General features: G+C 40.8%; 1 protein-coding gene across 1 annotated transcript; it reads right to left on the bottom strand.

Annotated features, from left to right (window-relative positions):
- Window positions 1-2,144: 2,144 nt before the first annotated feature.
- On the bottom strand, window positions 2,145-22,298 carry mfsd14a2 (major facilitator superfamily domain containing 14A2). The gene is made up of 12 exons (XM_075483026.1): window positions 22,049-22,298; window positions 19,027-19,122; window positions 14,609-14,671; window positions 12,946-13,073; window positions 12,626-12,740; window positions 12,316-12,534; window positions 9,291-9,404; window positions 8,456-8,527; window positions 8,165-8,277; window positions 6,290-6,387; window positions 5,669-5,826; window positions 2,145-5,570 (listed from the first exon to the last, which is right to left on the bottom strand). The coding sequence occupies exons 1-12, from the start codon at window positions 22,130-22,132 to the stop codon at window positions 5,358-5,360; spliced, it is 1,473 nt and encodes a 490-aa protein (XP_075339141.1). The 5' UTR covers window positions 22,133-22,298; the 3' UTR covers window positions 2,145-5,357.
- Between the last annotated feature and the right edge of the window lie 390 nt (window positions 22,299-22,688).

The raw sequence follows: 22,688 nt of genomic DNA, 5'->3' as shown, positions 1-22,688 counted from the left end.
ACAAACACAAATAAACTAAAGTCTCAGGAGTCGCTCTTGCACTCACTCATGCCAAGGAGGTCATCTGAGAAGCTTCTCAAAAGCGCTCAGTGAAGTTGCTCTTGTTAAAACATGCCCAATCCTTTCCCTGCCAGAGAGCTGTTAATCCTCACAAGGCTTTGTGCCCCTAATTCCCAGAAAGCTGGAACCTGCCGTTTGTTGATGTGCTGCGCAGCTACGAGCACCGAAGGCCGCAAGTTAAAACATTCCCCCCTTCTTTTCTGCGCCACAAATGTTTTCCAAGGGAAGTTGGAAAGCTGCATGCGGAGCAAACATGAGGAGCTAACTGAAGCCATGGTGCCACATAAAACAGCTGCAAGGTTGTTGATGATTTCCACGCAATCCACTCGTTTACTGAAGCCTGCATGTCACAGTGAATGCACAGTGATTATCAGCGCTCAATATGAGACCACATTGTGCTGATGAGTCCATTGTAACTAAATCCACTGCACTGCACTGCCCAGTGCTGCTGCAGGGCCTGTCAGGAAAAAATGGGCATGGATTACGGTTAAGAGTCTTATTATTATCTCTTTGATCCCAGGTTAAGACCACATAACACCTGCTGTTCCCTTTGGACACTTTTGCGGACATCATCATATTCCTGCAGACGGAGGAAAACACCAGTGAGGTACGCTGCACGGACACGCAGAGATTATTCGGGAAATTAGCAGGAAACGTACCCCCCTCAACAGACAAGTTCTCACCGCTTGTCGAAACTGGCTCATCTCTCAAATGCATACGCAAAAGTGATGCAATAGTAACATCAGTCTCATGTAGGGACACGTTAGCATATTTGAAGCGTCAGGGTTTTTTGTGTCAGTGTTGTAACGTGACGGTATTTTTGGAAATAAAAGGCGCAAAAAAACAACAACGTTGAAATGTGTCCCAGTGGCAGCATTATTAAATCAATTAAAACCCTGTTATGGTGTTGATTTCTCCATGAAAGTGGGCTAAATAATCAAAAATCTCCCCCAATAAATAAAGCAAAATAAGGACTCGCATAATGGAGCCATGGTGCTGTAATACATGCAAAATGTGGTTTGGCAAAGTCTTGAAAAGTTTAACAGGCTCTTTCCTGGAAACAAACAAACAAAGAAACATTGCAGCAGATGTTGCACAGAAAGCTGCATTTATTGTTAATTATCAAAGGTGCTTTCACAGGCGTCACCCATACCATGTGCACTACTGCACCCCCATACCGTCACTGGTGCTGGCTTTGAACTGAGAGCCAAATCACCCCTCTTCTTTTAGCCAAGAGGACGCCATGTTCATGATTTCCTAAATATTTCAAACTTTGACTCACCCACCCATAAAGCAGAGGTTTGAGCTCCAGCTTCCCTCAGTCCACATGCTGAATTTCCTTGGGAAGACTCAACTCCACATTTCCCCATAGGTGTTCATCAGTGTGAGTGTTTCATAGTAAAAAACGATACGGAATAAGCAGCACCACATGAATGTGTATGGGTAAAATGGGTGAGAGTGTCTTGTAATGTAAAGTGCTACGAGGGGTCAACAAGGCTAGAAAAGCCCTGAACTCATTTAACGTCCCGTCTTACCTGCACGTATGGAGGCAGCAACAAACTGACGTGTCCTCTGAGCTCTTAAGTTGACACAATCCCCAAGTCTTTGCAACATGTTGCTGGCACATGAAAACTGTTCGTTTGATACCCTACAGTGTCAATATCAAGTTAATTATTCTGGGTGTGAAATTAACGTTTTTTTTGTCAACTGCACACTTGTTAAGAGGAAGAAGCAGAGTTGACGTACGGCACTGTGCTGATTCAGTAACTAAAGGGCCCATATATGTAAAGTGTGACGGTAGATGAAAGCATTGCAAATACCAGGAAACTCTAAAAGAGGAGAATTACTGATTGCAAAACAGTTAGAGGATTAAATAATGATAGGAATTGAAAACAGAAGTTAAAAGTTAACAAGACTTCAGTTTGTAGTGAGTTAATGGGTTTAAACGGCTATTAAGTGCCAGATTTTCATCTTGAAAACAAAAAAGCCGGGAAAACCCTAATGATATTGTTGCTTAGACGCAATCGAAACTATGTCTCAAAAACAAGGCAGCTACACAAAAACAAGAGACAAACATTTCACTGTATCATTGTACAATAAACCTTTAATAAATAGTTCATTAGTTTCCCATATTTACATAATAACCACCATTTACTTACGTTGCCATACTCATTTCTTGGCTAATTTTAGGCACACAGAGAAGGGGTTCAGGCCACAAACCACATCGTACTAAAAACAAGAGTGGCTAGCAGGTAAGTCTTGAGAAATATAGAATAACTGCACCACACAACCAAAGAGACAGAGAGGTGGCCATCTCCTTGAGCAATAAATATATACATTTGCTGTACGTACAGAGGGCTTTTTGTACATTTACAGTCGTCTGCTTGGAAGCTGTGTGAGTGCACGTGGGGCTGGTGCAGAATCTAACCAATTCATAGAGAATCTGAGTGTACATTTTTTTACTTCAGTAGTCACCCAATGATGTTAAACGATGCTGAAATCAAATGCGCTGTAAATGGCCTCTTGTGTTGTAACAACCTCTCTGACAGAATAAAAACTATGATAGGTTGAGTCAGAGTGTTGGAGATATTGAGTGGTTAACATGTTCCTCTCCAGCTGGAATATTCACAGATAAATCTGGGAAAAACAAATGAAAAAAAAAAACCAAACGCAAATGCTTGTTATCAAATGAAGACTCTTTGATCATTTACCATCTTAATAATGTTGAAAAGAATCCTTAAAATGCCTGAAGTTTTAAAAAGCTATGAGAAAAAACAGCATTAGAACTTAGATTTTCTGCCAAAAAAAGAAAATGAATTAAGACAAGTGAGGACATAACAATCAAAATAACATCCAAATCACTCGTACACAATGTAGAAAAGAAATAAAGAAGGAAACGGAACAAACTATTTTGGCACAAACTTTGTGACACGTTTCAGCTCAGAGATGTTAAACAGCACGTTAAACTGTTCGCTAGTAGAGGCATTTAGAAATTCACAGATCGACGTTAAATTTCTGCAGTTACAAACACAGTGTGTGAACAAATGCAAAGTACCAAAACAGTGGCAGCAGGTAGGCAGCTGTTCCACCCACAGGTAAGAAAAACAAAAATATAGGATCTTAAATCTCCGCAGAGTTAGGGTGGTGTGCATGTGTCCTTTCCAGGGTTCACACTACTCTCAGTTCCCATCGTGTACATTTTGTAAAACATTACTATCCTGGCTTCACTTTGGTTTATGATCCAAAGCTTGAATTTCCTCTAAAACAAAGAGAAAGAGGACGTTCACAGTATTCTAGAGGATTTCAATCCTATTTTGTATCAATATGAATTTGTTGAAAATATAAGACCATTAACAAAACAAACAAAAACCGGGCAAATTTAACTTTCCTTGCCTGTTGGTGACGACATCAGTATTTCTGTATTGACACCACTGCCGCGTCAGTGGTAGCACAGGTTTGCATTTCTGCAGCTGGTTTCACATGTTTGTGGAGGATCTGCAGGCTGTTAACGGTGCAGAGTGTGAGATGTGGCGACATGTAGTGGCAAAACTACAGACTGCAACTAACTGAGTAACCCCACCTCACACTCCCCTTAAAAGTGTGCAAGAAAAATTGCAAAAGTTTCAATTTAGTTGTTTCGTTTTCATCTTCTGAGCTACGGAATTGACAAGGTGGGGGAGGAGGACTTGTTGCATCTGTAAATTTACTGGCCCGTCCTACGATAACGATAAGAATTGTCGTTTGTGACAGGATTCTGAATGAAAACACTAGTTCTGATTATTATTTTTCTGCCAACAGATCATCACAATGTCGGACGCTGGAACTTTAAACATGAGTCACCAGAGAGCTTCTTGAGATGCCGCATGTTGTTAAGTCAGTTTGAAAAATTAAGCTGTGCCCCTTTTTTTAACTGTGTGGCAGTTTCAGTATTAGGAATTATATGAAACCGTTACAGGTCTTACCCAATGACAACAGGAGAAATGATTACTAACCACGCTACACCACACTTAACCTTTGAATGTTCTACCGAAGCAGCGTGACTGATATTCTCTTGAACCTAATGATATTAATTCAAAGACTCGTCGTTAACAGTCAGTGCCAACACTGACATGCTGATAGCAACGCTCTAGCTCCAAATGGTCCAGAGGCTTTTAAAATAAAACTGTGGTTCTGTAAGCCTTAACCCTGATGGTGATAAATGTCAGGAAACAAAGTCACAGGAAGGGCATGAATACAAAGGAATAAAAAGTGTCAAGCAGCTCCGATGGGAGCAATAGCGTAAGATTACAGAGCCTTCTCAGACCTTGGTCTTCATACAGGATACGTAACGTCTCTGTATATTTATCTTAAGTCACTTCAAGGCAACATTTGTTTCTTGAATAAAAACTTGAAGCACAACTAGCCTTCAGTTTTAACAGAGAAAAATATACAACCCAAACTGTACTATGAATCTAGAGTTTGGCAAGTAAACATTGAAAAACAGTTCAGCTAATAAAGTGGTCTCTTTTCTGCACTTCTCTCTGCAAGAAGTGTGATATTCAGACAAAGTGTGGTCCTAACAAAGCTTTCAGTATCTGAACTGGTTGACCATCCAAACTGAGATGGGGAAGCACCCCTCCAACTCTCCTCTTACAGCTGCTGCTCTTTCCTGTCGACAGATGATGATCAGTGTTTCCCTCCTGGATGCTTCGACAAAGCTGTCGCCACAACAAGCATCGACACAGAGTTAGCTTGTGAAAGAGCATTAAACAAGTGCTCAGCTAACCCTTTCTTACACTCTGGTTTGACAAAGTTGCCACTTGACTAACTTAAGAGCAATATCAAGACTCACACAGGTATTTAGTAACATTTGAGATAAACCCCACTTGCACTCGTAACCAAAATCACTTCGATCCTGTTAAGCAGCAGGAAGGGGGGGGACGACGAGCCGTTACATTTTCCACTCTATTACAGCTTTAGAGAAACCAGAGACTGGAGTCCAGCTGAGCCAGGTCACACACGCACACTTTTCAACTGCAGCCCAAAAACAAAACAAAAAAAATTCAAAACAGCGTCTTCATATAGGGTCTTTAGAGAGTTCTCACACCCTGCTTTTAGAAAGGAAAGGGCTGCGAGGGATGGGGCACCCACTTTGTGCTGTGGACACAAACACATGGTCACAAACTCCTTCTCATGGCACTTTACTCTGATGTGTGCCTGAGGTGCATGAGCGTCCATGTGATAAAATGTGTGCATCTGTTCATGTGTGGAGGGACTTTTGGGGGTGGAGCGACGGAGTCTGCCCCCCATAGCTGAGGTTATACGCTGCTGTCCTCCAGCAGCGGCTCCTTGCCCTCTGCCCCACTGCCCTGTGGGCTGTGAGAGTGACTCTGTGCCCCGTTGCTGTGCTTCTTATAGGCTCCGGGCCTCGTGCCGGGCCCCGTGTGCTCGGGGATGAACAGGGCCACCAGCAGAGACAGCAGCACCGAGCATGCACCGAAGAGGAAGGGAGGACCTGGGATGATGGCACTCTAAAGAGAGAAGGCAGAAGGTCGCCAATCAGATAAATGAATACACACAAAATGGGATTGGAGACAGACTAAACGCAACTTTATCAATCAAAGCTCACCTCATCAGTGGGGTTAGCCATGTTGGGTTTGGCACCTTTCCCGGAGCCGTCCGTGTCGCTCAGCTCCACGTGGAACAAGTAGAAGACAAAGCCATAAAGAGCAGGGCCCAGACCGTTACAGAGCCCCCGGATTCCAGTGATCATTCCCTGGACAACACCTACACATGAGACAGAAACGTTAAACATCTTGAACAGATTCCAGTTCAGCGCATGAGCAAAATGAGTAACGCCGTTACTTGTTACACACAAGGGAAAGCGCACAACATTACCCGATTGTCCCGCTCTGACAGGGTGAGACCTCAGATAATATAGGAACAGATACCTATTCCAGCTTTTTAAATTATGCATGCCATACAGTATCCCACCTTTACTCACAATCCCAACAATTACAGCATCAGGCAGCATGATTCTCAGTTTCATTTACATATGAGCGCAGATATTTATAGTTTTAGTTAGAATGTATTTGGTAAAGTTACATGAGAAAGTTTGCTTTACAGCAGAAACATTCATGTCATTTTAATCTACTTAATATTTATTGTTGAGTGACAACATTTGCTTTGTATCTTAACATCGCCGATAAACATATCTACAAATAAATACCAACAGTTAATCATTTCTTACCTTGCTGGTCAGGGTCTGCATTACGGGACACAATGGCGCTGATGGCAGGGAAAGTGATGCTGGACATGGCTGCAACAGCTCCAGCTGCCCACATCATCCTACAACCATAACACACACGTTAGGGAATGAAAAAAATGACATTTTCATTTATTTTTATGAAACTAAAGCACTAGCTGTTCTTAGAAATTGTTACTCCTATATAAGGGTTTAAATTGTAAGCCTTAAGAAAAAACCCCTCTGAAAACGTTTAAATTATCGGTTATGTTCAGTTTTATGTTCCCTTTATGAAACTTTAAAATGAAGATAATAACTGTGCGTGTATATGCTCGTCATTATTGATCGTGTACCTCACAATTCAGTTTTGTAGCGATTTCAGTGGTAGAGACACTAGTTGTAAGATACACCACTTTTTAGCCTTTGTGACGAGAAGATTCTCCTCTTAATGTATGATACAACTAACTTGAACTTTATGTAACTTAATTTCTGGTGTATTGACCAAAGCCGAGAGGAGACACATCGTGAATCTTTTCTTTCAGGATCAATAGATATTAAGGGTGCATGTCTTCGCCTCCAAAGCTAAACAAGAGAATCTGAATGATCTTGTTTCATGAGAAATGAAAGCCAACCTGATGACTGTGTGTATGGGTGGTGGTTGGACAACAGCACTTTTCTTTGCATTTAGAAAATGTAAAAAATATAAACACTACCAAGAAACACTAATAAAAACACCAACAAGAGTTAACACGACTTAATATTCTGGGATTGCTTCAATTGGTCAGGTGTAGGTTCAGCAATGTTATGTGCCCAAAAAAATGAGGTCAGTTGACAACCCGAATATGCTGAATGACCAGGGATTTTGTTCTCTTCCCTAATGGCACAGGCATATTCCAAGTGTCAGGATCCATTGGACTCAAAAAAAAAAAAAAAAAAAAAAATAGTTGGGCAAGCATTAGACATCACAGAGTCTAGACCTGATCCCTATTGAGAATCCTCAGGATGAGCTGGAAAAGGCTTTACGCAGCAGACTGACTCTCCAATCATTAATACAAGATCATGGGGAAAAATGATCACAAACTCTGGAGGGACAGAAATGTTGTGACATAAGCTTATTGAAATGAAAAGAGCGAATGTGTGCTGTAATCAAACCAAAGATGGTCCAACAGAATATTTGTGTGTGGGTGTGTGTGAAGTATTTCTTATTTTGGGCAGGCATTTAATATGTCATCAATATTTGAAAAGGCATCGAATATAAAACTTTAAAACAACTATGAAGGGACAGTTTGGTCACTGAGGAGTCTGTAGTGATCTTTGCTCAAGACTGTGCTTCCCTCTAGTGGTCTATCAGGGTAATAACAGCACAAAATAATGAATTAAGGTTTAACGATTTATAATTAAACTCTTATTAATAAATACGTACTGATCACAGTGTAATAGTAGATTTAAATTATTCTGATCTCTTGTATGATCTCTACGTAGATACCAGATCCTGCTTCTACTTTTACAGAAAATCACTTGAATAAAAGATAGTGATTTTCACACTGACCCAAAGGCTTTATGACAATAGTCTTGTACCATGCTGTGGTTAATCATTTATCATTACAGTGAAATTACATTCATCGCGTTTCTGTTTAATCTATCTTCTGCAATGCTTGCCTGCATAATCAGATCATAGAAGGATACACCATCAGCGATATGTGAATCAGTAGGTGGAATAAAGAAGAAAAATATTTAAACAAATCTCGTATTCACTCCATTTTAATTCAGAACTTCTCCTCTCTCCACTTGGAGGTTTGTGGTTTTCTTTAGTCCTGTTGAAGTGAATGAGAAAGAAAAGAATGTGTGGACGTGTTAGTAAAAGGTGTAAGATTTACTCACCATGGCTGAGAACCAAAGCCATACCAAGCAAGCTGGAGGATTTGGAAGCCAAGGCCGAGCAGGATTGTGTTTTTATTCCCTATGGAACGCATCAGGATACCCAACACAACCGTCTAAGGAAATAAATTAAATAACATAGCCTTTAGCGGGCACAGACTCCTCACTCCTGAGACATTTGACACGCATTTCATGGATGAAACATTTATCTGAATGTATGTAAATAACCACAAAACGTGACAAATCTCAATGTTGCATTTAGATTCAGTTCAAGAGAAGTTTAAATTCATTTACCTGAGCTAGTATTGAGAGGATCCCCACAACTGCAATAAAGGCAGCCACCGTCTCCGAGGAGAAGCCTATGACCTGAAAAAGAGAGCGCATCAACAAAGGTTATATAGGAGATGGAACAGATTAAAACCCGACTGCCGGGCACACGCATGCATCAACAAAAAAACGCCAAACTACTTCCAGCCCAACACAAAGAGGATATGGTGTTTGTTTTTCATTTTTTTTTGTAAAGACCTGCTTTTAAATTCAGGATTCTCAGATGAAGCGCTTCTCTTTGTCATCCTGGTGCATTTAGCTGATGTGAGGTGGTGTATAATCTACACAAGTGAACGAATAAGAAAAACAATAAACCAAGTAAAAAGAAAAGGCGTGGCGAGTAATGTTAGCCTGAGTTTCCAAAACTCTGGCTCTGTTTTTCAAGATGGGAGAGATCAGGTGTTAGCTGTGAAAGACACGCCTTCCAGTGGTTAATCTGACACCGTTTACACAATCAATCTTCAGTTCAAGTTTGTTAAAAAGGAGGCCGTGACCCAGAGCTGCTTCCTCTGTATAACCACCAACATCGTCCTTTTTCAGATTACTTGTAGTCTTTCCCTCAGTAAAATTATGTAACGTTAAATGAGCTTCTCAGCTAAAGTGTGTCGTCCCTTTATGTTTAACTAGCAACACACAAGACAAAAGTATGACACAGACTAAATACACACATTCAGACAAGGCCTTCTTAACAAAGCAAGATACAGAGTATCTGAGCAAGACGTCTGTAATCAATGTATCTGAAATTCACCCGACGATTTTTGTAGTATTTCTGGAAATGTGAGTAGGAGGTGCAGATTGTTACCTGTCTGAGATAGAGGAAGAAGCTGGAGTATTGTCCGGCCTCGGGGAGGTAGGAGAGAAACACGGTGATACAGATGAGGAGCACCGTGGAGTCCTGGCCCACTTTACGGAGAGACTATAAAAGAAAACAGCAAGAACGCTTCAGCTTCTTACTAGAATTCCAACATAAGCAGTGCCAGAGGGTTTTGTCACATGCCGACTCTTTCCTTCAATAAGTCTTAAGAAACAAAGCCACCTTTGCTGTGTAATGTCCTGCAGGGCATGGAAATGCATACCTGGAAGATTCGGCATCGATGAGGTGTAATTACAGGGTTTGCAGTCCACACTAAATTACAGTCCAAACTTGTAAATGGTGATTTTCTGGCCTCAGTGGGAAAGTTAAGTTTTACAATTGCGTCATTATGTTCGCGTTCAACTGCTGTAAAACCCAGAAGAAGAAAATGCTTTATGTAGCTGTTTTTTTGCATTGAATAGTGGAAGGAATGTTGTGCCAATATTTTGATATGTTGGGCAATATAGAGGAAGAAAGCAGAGCTCAGCAGCAGGCAACGGTGCTCCTTACTTCAAACTTTAGGAGCAACAGCATAAAATTTAGAAACAACACTTAACTTAAATCAAGTTTACTGAAACTCTTTCACAGGCTTTCCATCTTATCTGTGTTACTCAGAAATAATTTGGTAAGTAACAGAGGATTTACATCAACAATACAGATCTAATCTTAAAATGCATCTTGGGGGAGGGGTCGGTGGCATAGTGGGTTCCGCATTTGAGCTGATTTTTGGGTGCGGCCACCAAAACTGCTGCGGCCTTCGGATATAAACAAGGCTCACATGTATCATATTTAATATAAACTGCTGGTGTTTCATGCCGATGAGTGTTCTTCAGCGATAGTGGGCTGCGTTGTTATGATGGTGACAGACTTGCGCATACTTTTCGTACTCGCTCAGTTGCATCACATGTGATCAAGTTTCTGCAACCGTATCAAAGACAGTCAGTCCCACTGATGAGCTAAAATTAATGAGGCGTGATCAACTTTGCCCTCTAATAAAAAAAACAAACTATGTGTGGCTATATAGTGTGAAGCATATAAAAGCAATGAATTGTTATCAGGTGAATTGTAATCAAATCAATGGTCAGTAGAAATTCCCATCTAAAACAACGCGAATGTTATTCTTATTCGGTTAAATATAAGAATTAATGCTTTATTCATTAATCCCTAAGGGGAATTATGGAAAGTATTTTTATTACATATAATTCAAATGGATTATTATTTATATTTATGCCAAACACGATCTCTTTTTTTCTTCTTGCTATGGGTTGTTTAGATGAAAACTCTACTGAAGGACACAAATCTGTCTTTAAAGGCCTACAGAAAGGTGATTTTTTGCACAAAACTGAAATAGCAGATCGATTCCTTATATACCATGGAATTTTTTTTATGATTTTAAAATAATAATGGACACACTCTCCGCCAGGTGGAGAGTGGAAATCTCGGCACGTCGGGGCTCTTGATGATCGCTCTGCCGGCTGATTTCAGGGCAACCATCCCGCGGTGTGTCCGCTCTCCGCCAGGTGGATTCCCCCTGAGCGTCCGCACCGCAGGGAGCTGAACACGGCGGGATGGCTCCGGCTGATTTCACCAGAGAGGAGGCGGGCGGACAGGGAGACACAGACACAAGACCGCGGGTCTCTCTGCTTCCTCTGTCCCCGGTGGTGTGAGCTGCTGAGGGCAACACACGCACCCACAGCACTTCGTACATCTACTCGCAATAAAAACTGCACTGAACCCAACGTTTTATTGCCTTCACCACTCAACAAGCATACTAATAGCGGCAGCCAGGAAAACCCATGGCACCTGTGACGTCACACGGAAGCCCCGCCCCCAGTCTGGAATTCCAGGAAGGATTTCCAAGCGGCAAATTCAAAATTCGCAAATTTCATGCGTTTATGAAATGTTTTGGTGTAGAGTCCAATGATCATTATTGTTCCTCTGTGTATGTATTATCATTATGTATTGGGTGTATTGTCAGCTTTCTGTAGGCCTTTAAGTGCTTTAAGTCCAAACTGAAAGGAAGAGACAGCAGCGATGAGAAGCCACCTGTCGGACCTTCTCACATCGCAAGGAAAACGTCCAACTGTCGAGAGGGAACGTGGCATCTTTACATTGTGTCTGCTTAGTGATTTTGTGTTTTTGTCACTTTAAAAAAAAAAAAATCTTATTGTACCGTAAAAGGAGTCGTACTCCTCATTTCACTCTACTGCGAATATAATGATATTAAAGGCCTTTTATTTTATAGTGAGCTCTCTCACAGACAAATGTGATGCCTGTTGAATTGGCTGAAAGAAAATAAGATAAATAAATAAGTTGACAGAGTTTGTCAAAGCCAACGGGGCACACACATCAAAAAAACAAGACAGAGACGTTCAGACCCTCCAGACATGGGTGATGCCTACATCTTGAGGTATTAAGTGACTTTCAGACACATGGCTCTAACTGTCCATCAAAATATGCCCTCCTAACAAATGTGGAAGGAAACAAACTCCACTGTTCAATATGCTGTGCTACAAAGTTTAGATAAGTAGTTGGGACACTTGGAAATCTTTCTAATTGACCTTTTAAAACAAATGTTTTTGTTATTGTGCTGAGCCTCAGAGGATGGATGATAATGAAAGAAAGCCGATGACCAATTGAAGCTCGTGTTAAAAACACATCCAGCGGGATTTTAGAGCTGTATCAAACAAGGGCCGTGGACTAAACCATAAAGTGAGCCTCGGAAGGTTGACAATTTCAGGTGAACTAGAATTTTTTTGGATTGATTTCTCAGTACTGAGCACTAAAATCCCACCTTATCCATTATCTTGTCAAAATTCATTAAAACATCAGGATCTCTGGTTAAACATCACGATTCACATTTCCATCAAAGTTTTCTATGCACATTTTCCAAAAGATTTTACTCTACCCTTACAGTTACTTGTCACACTGAAAACAACATGTCCTTGGTAGATATTAGCGTGAGACAACTCACAGCAAAGGGGTCCGCCTGTTCCCAGGAGATGGGTGCTCCCCACGATGCTGGCCTCATCTTCTCTGGCAGCGATTCTGGTACGGCCACCAGGATGAAGCAGATGTCGAGAAGGGCGATGGCTGTGGCCAAGATCACCACCAAGGTGTCGCCATAGGCCACAGATAGGTAGGCTCCAATGGCTGGGCTGGTAACCAGGCTGGCCGCGAAGGTGGCCGATACCTGAGGGGAAGGTGAGAGAGAGAGGCACTTGAGTTTGTTCGATTTACGAGAAGTAATGAACCGTCATTGTTATAGTAAACCATTTCCTCACCAAACCATATGCCGTGCTCCTCTCATGCTCCTGTGTGATGTCCGCCACATACGCAAAGATTACAGAGAAAGTGACGGCAAAGACGCCAGACATGGAGATGACTGCAAAGTACCACCTGAAAGCACAAATCGCCTGCTGTTACGTTACTGTTAGAGACAGTCAAAAATACAACGTTAGACCGCAATGTCACGCTGTTGTCCTAATTTTTAATTTGTTGTAACATCATAGAATACGTTTCAAAAACCACCGAAAAACGATTTCACCTTTTACCCAAATACAAGATAAATGTGTGTGTAGTTGTTGTCAGTTTTTGCTCTCACCATGGGCTGATCTTCATCAGTGGAATGGGCGCACAGGTGAAGAAGACTGTTAGCAGCAGGAAGGACTTGCGTCCCCATACGTCTGACAATGCTCCGATCAAAGGAGCACTCAGAAATGATAATAGCCCCTGAAAAATATAAGCCAAAAGGTGGGTGAGGGGGACGAAGAGGTAGCTGGATGTTTGCTACATGAAAATGCAATCAACACAGCCAGTTTACAAACCTCCTAAACTAACATCTAATGCTATTTTTTCACATGAAAAGCAGCTTTTTAAAAAGTCCTTTCACACTGCCTGTCGTGGCCTGTCTATCCACAGTGCTCTGGGGGCTGTAATGTATTCTCATCCAGTCCAGATATTCGTCTACGTGTCATATCTCCATAATTTGCATGATGGAGCAGAAATGCATACGTGAATGTAAAGAAAAAACATGGGAATGAAGGGGTTTGGGGAAATAAATCGGGGGAGAAAGCGGGAAAAGGACAGGGGAGTAAATACATCTATGAATAAGACAAATGTATTGTGAAATCAAAATAAAATAAAGAAATTATTCATTTTGAGGGAATAAATAGATCAATATGATGTAAAGGGAAAAAAACCCCACATAAATAATACAGGAGTACCAAATTAACAGAAAGAAATTAAATACATTCTTAAGAAAATAAACATAATTGAGTGGAAAAATAAATAAATAAATGAATAGCAACATTAACACAAGCTTAAATGAATGCAGTTTAAAATTGAAGCGGAAAAATTCCTTAATTTCACATTCTATCAATTTATTTTTGCATAGGTTATATTGTCATTTAATTTTAGTAGCATGTATTATCATATAAACTTGTTTATTTAGCCATTTATAAATACCTTTGCTTTTATTTCAGCCCTCCATACATATGATTAATACTCGAATGGATAAATTAACACAAGTCACACGTCTAAAGCTAATCAGTCTTAGCTGCTCTAAAAAAAGACTTGTGAAAACCAAAGGATAATAATAAAGCACCCACGAACACTTGGTGCGGTCTGAAAGACTAAAATATGTTGACAAGAGGGATTAAATATTATCATCCTCATAACAACACTTGTTTAGTGTTTAAAATAATAGCACAAAACTCTTCTGTCAATATGGGAGTGTGTTTCTTTTTCTTTTGCCTCAACTAAACAAGAGACAGATGCCATAGCCTAATATGTTTCTGCCATTTAATCAAAGATTAGTTAACCCAGAATCCTATTTTTGCAACCACAACCTATCACAAGAAAAACAAACAATTACATGCAAGTCTTTCCATCTTCCTCCCTGAACACAGTAACTATTAAGTTGGATTTGAAGCCCTTCAGCTGAGCTGGTCTTTGACAGGCTGAGGCACCTGCTATAGTCACTGGAAGCTTGCAGGAGTTACAGTGTAACTGCACTGATGGTGAGCAGGGCGTCAATAAGGAATTTTTAATAATACCACTGCTGCTGTGCTGCCTGACTTTATTTGAGAATTTCCATAAGGCCAAATAACTATGAAATATAAAGTCATTTAAAGCAACACCAAGATACATGTCAACATGCAGGACTGTGTTCTGTCACTTTGCATGCGTTAATGTTGAACTGCCATCATGAAAATGATGATCGAGCATGAGACTGAACACAGGAACCTTATAAGTCCGTCTCTTACCTTCACACCATGAATGAGTCCATTCATCAGGAATGTGTGTTGGGGGAATGTCTGATGTAAAACCTTGAAACCAAACAGACAAAGTGTGATGAAATCACTTTACATACACGACAGAAACAGTGACCCACACGGTTTTTAGTGCTTTTAGATAACCTACAGCTATAACAGCAGACAAGTGTGACTATATCGTACAAAAGTCGACCAAATGATGATGGAACAAAATAAAACAACTCAACTATAAATTCCTACTTAAGGTCCATGTTAGAGAGCTCCAGGTTTAACAGGTGCCACTTTTGATCACAAATAAGACAATGAATATTGTAGTCTCGCTGCATTCAAGGATTACTCAACGTTTTATTTTAAGAGCTTCCTCGAGGCGGAGACCAGCAAGTCAAAAACAATTACTCCGATTTGGGTTTGTTGGTTGACAGCTTCACGAGAGAATCTCAATCTTTTCCACCAGAAATACTAGTCAAACCAAAATAACTTTTTTTGGACATGACAGCTGGTACTATATTACTTAGGATGGCATTTTTACATATTTACAAAACTACAAAAATGTATTTCTCTGATAATTACCTTATTTAATTTTTCACACGTTCTCAATTGAAAAATGAATTTTCTGTGCTTGAAATGCAGAGAATCCTCTGTATGTGAGCATGGTTCCTCACACGAGCGCTAAATGTAGTTAAATTTACACATCTGTCATGTCAAGACTGCATAAAAATCTTTCGAGTCGATGATTGGCTAATCTGCTCTTGGATTCATCCTCGGCACCAGCGCCCGTCCTTCTGCTGGACAGGTCAGAAGATGTTAAATCACTGACTCATCAGAAGGGATAGAATATAAAACAGAGGTTTCATTTACCACAGGCAGATAAAAGTTGTCTAAGCAGACAATTGACCTAAACAGTTGAGAAAATTGATACAAGTGGTTAGTTTTTGCTTCTAAGTGCTTTCATGGCTACAGGATTAATTTGTGGTTAGAGTCTGGATGAGAAACTATTCTGCTGATGGGTTTTTAGTCAAACAGTTACACAAATAGCACAAAAACTACAAGCTCCACGGCCTTTTTGAACCCTGATATAATAACTCAGTAATATAAATCTCAAATGAAAGTACTTGATAACACTGACATCAGCTTAAAGGTTTTACACTCCAAAGATAAAAATAAAAAGATGTATTCGGTTTTGGCAATATTTGGTTTATAGCTGTTCTCCCAGAGATTAAAAATAATGTTTAAAAAAAGTATTGTAACAGATATTTAGCCAGACAGATATTACATACATATGTTACCTTTGTGTGCACGAAGAAGAGTAAGGGCGGCACATTGTCGTTATAAAATATGGGATGCTGAGCTCAAAGTCCAAAGCAAGATTTTGGTGTAAGTGTCATTGACACCGGTGTGGTAATACAACAGTGTTTAGTTTAGTTTAGTTTAGGACATGTGGAGCTTGATGGACACTGAGTAACGAGATCTGGACATTGTTTAGGCCTACAGAGGAAAAAAACTCAATCCATAGCTAAGAATCTCCTCTCTTCCTCTGAGATTCAGTTACTAACACAAACAGACTTCGAAAGCTCAGGGAAGACTGTTGCTGCTGGATACTAATGAAGCAGTTCTCTCACTGGGAGCAGTGAAGCAGTACTTCTCATCTTCAGGCAGCATCTGATCAGTCCAAAATTCTAATCCTGCCTCCGCCCATGGATAGTGAGGACAACAAACCCCCTGTAATTAATGCCGAATAGTTGCACATATAACCAAACGGGAGTGTGTTGAGAAGTATGTGTTGCATAAACTCGTCTGGTTCACATCATGTGGCTCACAGATGTTTCTCCATCATCTGAGATGCGGGTTTCTGTATGAAAGCATATCTTTGGTATAAGTCATCTTGGCACATCTCTAACAAAACATTTTCAAAAGTCTGAGTAAAGCTAATTCAGAGATTTGAATGGAAACTGTTCTACCTTCATCACAGAAATGCCTCTTCACTGGGTACCATAACAGACAGAACTTTCCTGTCTACTTAAATTGCAGAGGAATAATGACAACAAGAGAGGCAGGATCTGTTATGTGAAGAGTAAAGCTGAAATACGGCTCCACCACAGGTATGGTAGCACACCAGTGGAGCTAGCAGCGTATTGTGGAGGTCCAAGGGATAAGCAGATACAACGATGCACCGCTCCAACAGCCAACTCGAGTCTTTGCCTGCCCTGTTCTCATTTGTATCTCAATGGTTGAGACCTCGCAGGACGCACCAGCTATAAAAATGTAAACTGGACAATGTTGGTAACTTAGTTCAGAGTTGGATGATAACCTAAACATTCAATATCTGTAGTTTAGGTTTGTGATTTCATATCTAAGCAGGTTTATTTGGTCTGGGTTTACAATTAGTGTGGTTCATCTGAAATGATCTACCCAGGTGCTGCTCCCTTTCTTAGGATTTTAAGACCCAGATTTAGTTTTACTTGGCGACTAGGGGTGGAACGGTACAAAAAACTCACGGTTCGGTACGGACCCTACGGTTCGGTACATTTTCGGTACAGTGCCGAAGGAGGCGTGTTGCGAGGTTCGAGCACATGTAATAGATATCTGAATCCTGCCTCTTCTACAGTGGAATATGGGCGCATAGCAGATGCGATGTAAATTCCAATTGCTTCGGTAATTTTTTTCGCTCTGCATGTATTCGTATCCAGGGGTTATACATTTGGGAGACGTAATTGGTCGGGTCTTTTCATGGTTTCTATAGAACACACCTGACGGAGGTGTGTGGTGGTCGGTAGCTACGCCCCATGTCATGCTATCACGGCTGAAATGTTTCATCATACCACACAGACAGAACCGGCGCGTGTTTAATAAGTTAAACTTACACGTTGTCTCCTTTGTCTGCGGCGCGCTGCTCTCCTTTCTTCCTTCATGAAACGTAGAAGTATCGCCTGCGCTTGATCCTGACTCTCTGTGAGCTCTTCCAGCCTCGATATTAGACGCCTGATGTGATGTCCATGATTAATATCACCATCATGCAGACCATGAACACGGTGGCCTCCCCACTCTCCATATTAGCTTCTTTATGCTGTTTTTTCTTCTCTCGGGTTTTGTTTTGTTCCGTTTTGGTGTTGAATGTGGCGCTAAATGGCTAACACGTCACTGACGCGGACGGCTGCGCGCGGCGCATCAGTCCCGACTCATGTGCAATGCAGACTGAAACAGCTCCGCTGGGGAAGGACAGTTATCAGAACGAAATTCAAGTAGGACAGTTCTGATAACTGCGTTCTTATAACTACTCTGTCTGAAAGCGTATATCTCTACGGACCAATCAGAGCTTGCATGTGGCAGTGTTTAAATGGGTCCTGAAGGAAACTCTTGCAAAATAACAGTTCCGCGTTCAGAAAACTTCCGTACCGTGTGTATTCTGCGTGGAGATGCGCGTACCGAACCGTGACCCCCGTACCGTGACGGTTCGGTACGAATACATATACCGTGCCGGCCCTATTGGCGACTGTTTTAATCATTCATGTTTGATTAAGGACCGGCCGTGGCTCAGTGGTTAGAGTCGGTCGTCCAATAACCGGAAGGTTGGCAGGTTCGATTCCTACTCTCACCACTCAAAAAAGATTGGTGGAACTGACATCTGGAGGAGTGTCAGTCCACCTCCTTGTCACGGCCGAGGTGCCCTTGAGCAAGGCACCGTACCCCCATGCTCCCCGGGCGCTGTGAATGGCTGCCCACCGCTCCAGGTTGGCATCTGTCTCTGAGTGTGTGACCCTGTGCATGTGCATCAACAGGTGCCAACCTGGATAGGTTAAATGCGGAGGACAAATTTCGTGTGTATGCATGACAATAAATCTGATCTCTTCTTAAAATCTTGATTGAGGGGCTAATAAGACATTTTTACATAACGTGACAAACCCAGAATGCCGACTGCTTTACTCTTTAAAGAAACATCAACCTTGATTTTTATTTCTGGTGGCAAGATTCTAAAGCCACCTGAGATGGAAGTAAATTGTAAACTCTTTGCTGCTACATAGCACTGAGGTGAATGTGTGGAGCGGTTTGCCTGGCCAGCATCTGTGCTGTGGGCCGACAACACCAGTGACCCCCTGATAAACCTTTTCAACAAAGCGCTGGTGCGCACAATACACCCGTTTAATGCCCTATTCATATTTCTCAGTTCATGAGTGTCTAGCAAAACATCTGCCAATGGGCATGCATGAAAAACAAAATCCCCCTGGGTTTTGCTCAACTGATTAGGGATTCAATTATTCATAGACACTGATGGGCCTTGTGTGATTCCAGTCAATGAGAAATGCTACTCTTTGGCTGACATTTCAGACAACAGAAGGCATGAGAAGACATACAAGTGGCTACTTTAGTTTACATAACAGAGCTTCTTCTGAGAGGGTGTGTGTCCAGCTTACCGTGAGCATTGGTGTGGTGAGGAGACCCCATGCAAAAAACTCCAGGAAGATGACCACCACAGCATGGTAAACACTGGGCTCACCGATTCCCTGAGGCTAGAAGGAGACAAAGACAGAGACACACCATTAGCTGACAAGTAACAACGATCTTAGCATGCCTCTAAGGTCCTGTTGATGGTAACACATTAACAAATAGAATCCTACTCCGGCATCTATTTTAAGGCAGCTCCTGACAAATGATATAAAAGAAACTGCAATGCCTGATCCTGTAGGACAACCCACAGCTGGGTAAGAGTTTGGATTTGCAAAAGCAGAATCTGTCCTAAGAGATATTTTGACCGAGTCAATTCATTGTTGAATGTTAAAACAACACTAGAGAAGTTTGATAACCCTAAATGTAAGTGCTTCTGACTTATTTTGGAGTACGCCAACCTCTGTTACGCTCATTCCTGGGCCTCAAACAGCAGTTCACGATTTTGGTTTCCAGCGCCACACCACATTTGTTTTGCTTTACGGTCGCTTGATGGTCTCTTTGTGGCCTTTAGAACATGACAACAATTTCATAAGTATGGCTGTACATGTGCAGGGCTAACACAGAAATTAGTTATTTTTCATAGTCGCGTTACACATCCCACAACTGAGGGCCAAAGAACAAATTTTTTTTGCAGAATTCTTTAGTTTTTTTCAACGAAAGAAACACTAGAATTAGAAACAACAGCTCAAGTGCACAACGACCAGCAGATTTATATGGGAAAAACCAACAAAACAAGTTCCAGGATTCAGGAAATGAACACATTCAGAAAAATGTTACTTCCCATCATCTACAAGTTCCTTAAGTGTAGAAAACTACTACCCGTGCAGAAAACCAAACAAAAAAATGGACTAGCCTATCATATTGTTTAGGTATAATGTAATTAATCTGGTCATTTTGATTCTAATTACAACATTAATTAGAATGATATGATCAAGCTACTTAAATGTCTGCACAGTCCAAAACATTTCACAACTCTTGATTATGAAACACAAGTACAAGACCAGAAAAAGATAATTTATTTCAACAAAATGTTTCTTGTCATATGTTTGTTGGCAGTTTACTAAAACCTAGCATTTCTATAATAACGATGACAACTCATTAACAAAAACAATCTAACAGGTGAAGTAGAACAAGAGTTTATTAGGTCACTCTAAAAAGTCAGACACGTCTGTAATGAGTAAAACATAAATAGACACTGTTGTTATCTTATAAACCCGCTCCCTGTTTGTGTGTGGGTGGGGGGCACTTAACTGCTGCACAACCCTTTAAAATTCTGTAAAGTGATGAAATGGTGTGTAAGCCTGAGTGTGAATGCGGTGTAGCAGGAAATACAATTAGGTGTCATGGTTGTGGAGACTATATAGTAGTAGCAGGGGCAACTTACAACACTTAAACTCAACCTGATTTGTCATTTATCTTCCAGCACAGAAATCCAGTGTTGTCCAGATTGGGCCACAAATCACATCTATCTTTGACAACTCCCACCTCTTTGGTTCTACTATTTGTATATATCAACAACATCTTCTTAACTGAAAAACTGAGCACCGTTAACAGTTTGATATGAAAGATGCAACTTCCTCTTTTCATGAAAAAAAACACAACGAGCTACGTGTTAAGAGATCAGGTATTGCCTTCCTGTGGTGGCCTCTAAACCAAGCATTTGCAATGGCTAGATCAACAGCTGGCTGCTGCAGATGAAACCTTACTCAGCTGAGTGGCCAGAACCAGCCACAGTAACAAATAACAATGAAATGGACTATTCACATCTCATCTCAGATGTAGAGTCTTATATGGCTAAAAAGAACCTTAACAGAATTGCAAGATGACAACTTAGGGAACTGAACGCCTTTAGTTCTCGTTATAATACAACTATTTCATCATATGGATTTAAAAGATGTTTGGTATTGCTCTCCAAACTTGATTATATAACCAGTAGTAATGTCTCACTGCATTTATAACATCCCCACCAAACAACTACCAACATCCTCATTTAAGACATAAACACTTCCACAATCGGTATGATTACAACAACTGGGGTTCCTTAATCATTAATAACGCGACCAATTAGGAAAGCGAATCGGCTCCAATGAAGGGACAATTTGATATTTTTATAATAAGGCTGCATCATAACTATTAACAGTTAACAGACATTGAGAGGAGTTTACATTTGCGAGAAAACAACAGGCCCTGACTGATATATCCGGTACATACTTGCTACAGGGCTGGTATTCGCTTTGGATGTTGAAAAACCAATGTTCAATGTTGTTTACTTCAACACAGTGTTAGCTTTTCTTTTTTTTTTTTTTTTTTTAAACGGACAGTGCCAAACACGATGTTTAAATATCTTGCCTTCGTCCGTATTATTGACAAGCGTGCTTAATGATCTCATGCCTGACAAGTAGCCTTACTTGGTCTCTTATTTGTTTACCACCCCATAAGGTAGCTTGAAACAACAGTGTTGTATTATTCTTGAAAAGTAACTATAATCCCTATTAAACACTTATGATAGAGAGCTAATGTTAAGCTAGACTTGGTTTATGCCTTAGCAATGCAATCAAATACCGTTTACTTATTTTTTTGAACAGCCGTTAACATTGGGTGCTCATTTACGTCAGATAAATTAATATTCAGGATAACTGAATAACTACTATAAGACACTCGTTTGAGATAAAGTAAGGCTACGTTGCCGTTGATCAGCTAGCGCTACCTGAGCTGACGTGTAAACGACCAGCTAACACGGGCCGCTAACATTAGCCAATGCTAGTTTACAACTAGCCAGTTAGCTAGGCGGTACCTTCAATAGCAAACAGCGGTAACGGTCAACGTTATGTACGTTGGTAAACCATTGAATTAACAGGCCTAAACAAATTCCTCTTTTACCCCCGTTCACAATAAATAAATAAGGCAGCTACAGAGCAACAGTAGTCGAGAGCCAATTTAGCTCAATGGCAAGCTAAGTTGACGAAGATAAATAAATATTTAACTCACACTTCCTCCATCTTTTATTATAATTTTCTTTGCTAGAAGAATGCTGCGGTTCAGCCGCTTCTTCTTCTTTTTCTCCCCCGTCATTGTTAACTTATGTCCATTCTTGATGTCAAAGGGTCATCGTTGCACCTACCAAAAGTAAAATAATCTACTAATTTCGACAACTAAGCTCATTACACTTCAGCGAACGGCTGTAGGCAGCTAGCAGCAAGCTAACCAAATGATGATTTCTCATCCCCACCTCACTTGAGTCCGTCTTCCTGAACTAAATATTAACCCGCCTTTCCAACGCAATACGGTCTTGTGATTGGCTGCCTACTAAGAAAGCAAACCCAACTCTGCATCTGATTGGCTCAGATAACGTTGACGCTAAGATCCTCACGTGGTGATTTGTGAAGCTCATACCGCGGGTAACAAAGAGGAAATTCCTTTTACGGAGAATGGCTGTGTTTATGGAAACGTGAACGAGATCTTCAGTTACTTTAGAGAAGCCATTGAACAACTATCAGTGATAGGATAGACAGAAAATCTGCCATGTTTTTAATGCGTTCACATTGACATCTTTAGTTTAGTCTCTAAAGTTCGACATTACCAAAAGGGCATCCCTATTTGACTTTAATTAGTTTAGTGAGTTTTTAAA

Source organism: Odontesthes bonariensis, chromosome 14, assembly GCF_027942865.1.
Source record: "Odontesthes bonariensis isolate fOdoBon6 chromosome 14, fOdoBon6.hap1, whole genome shotgun sequence".
NCBI lineage: Eukaryota > Metazoa > Chordata > Actinopteri > Atheriniformes > Atherinopsidae > Odontesthes > Odontesthes bonariensis.
Note: the sequence above shows the minus strand (reverse complement) of the source record. Positions and strands in the feature narration are given on the sequence as shown.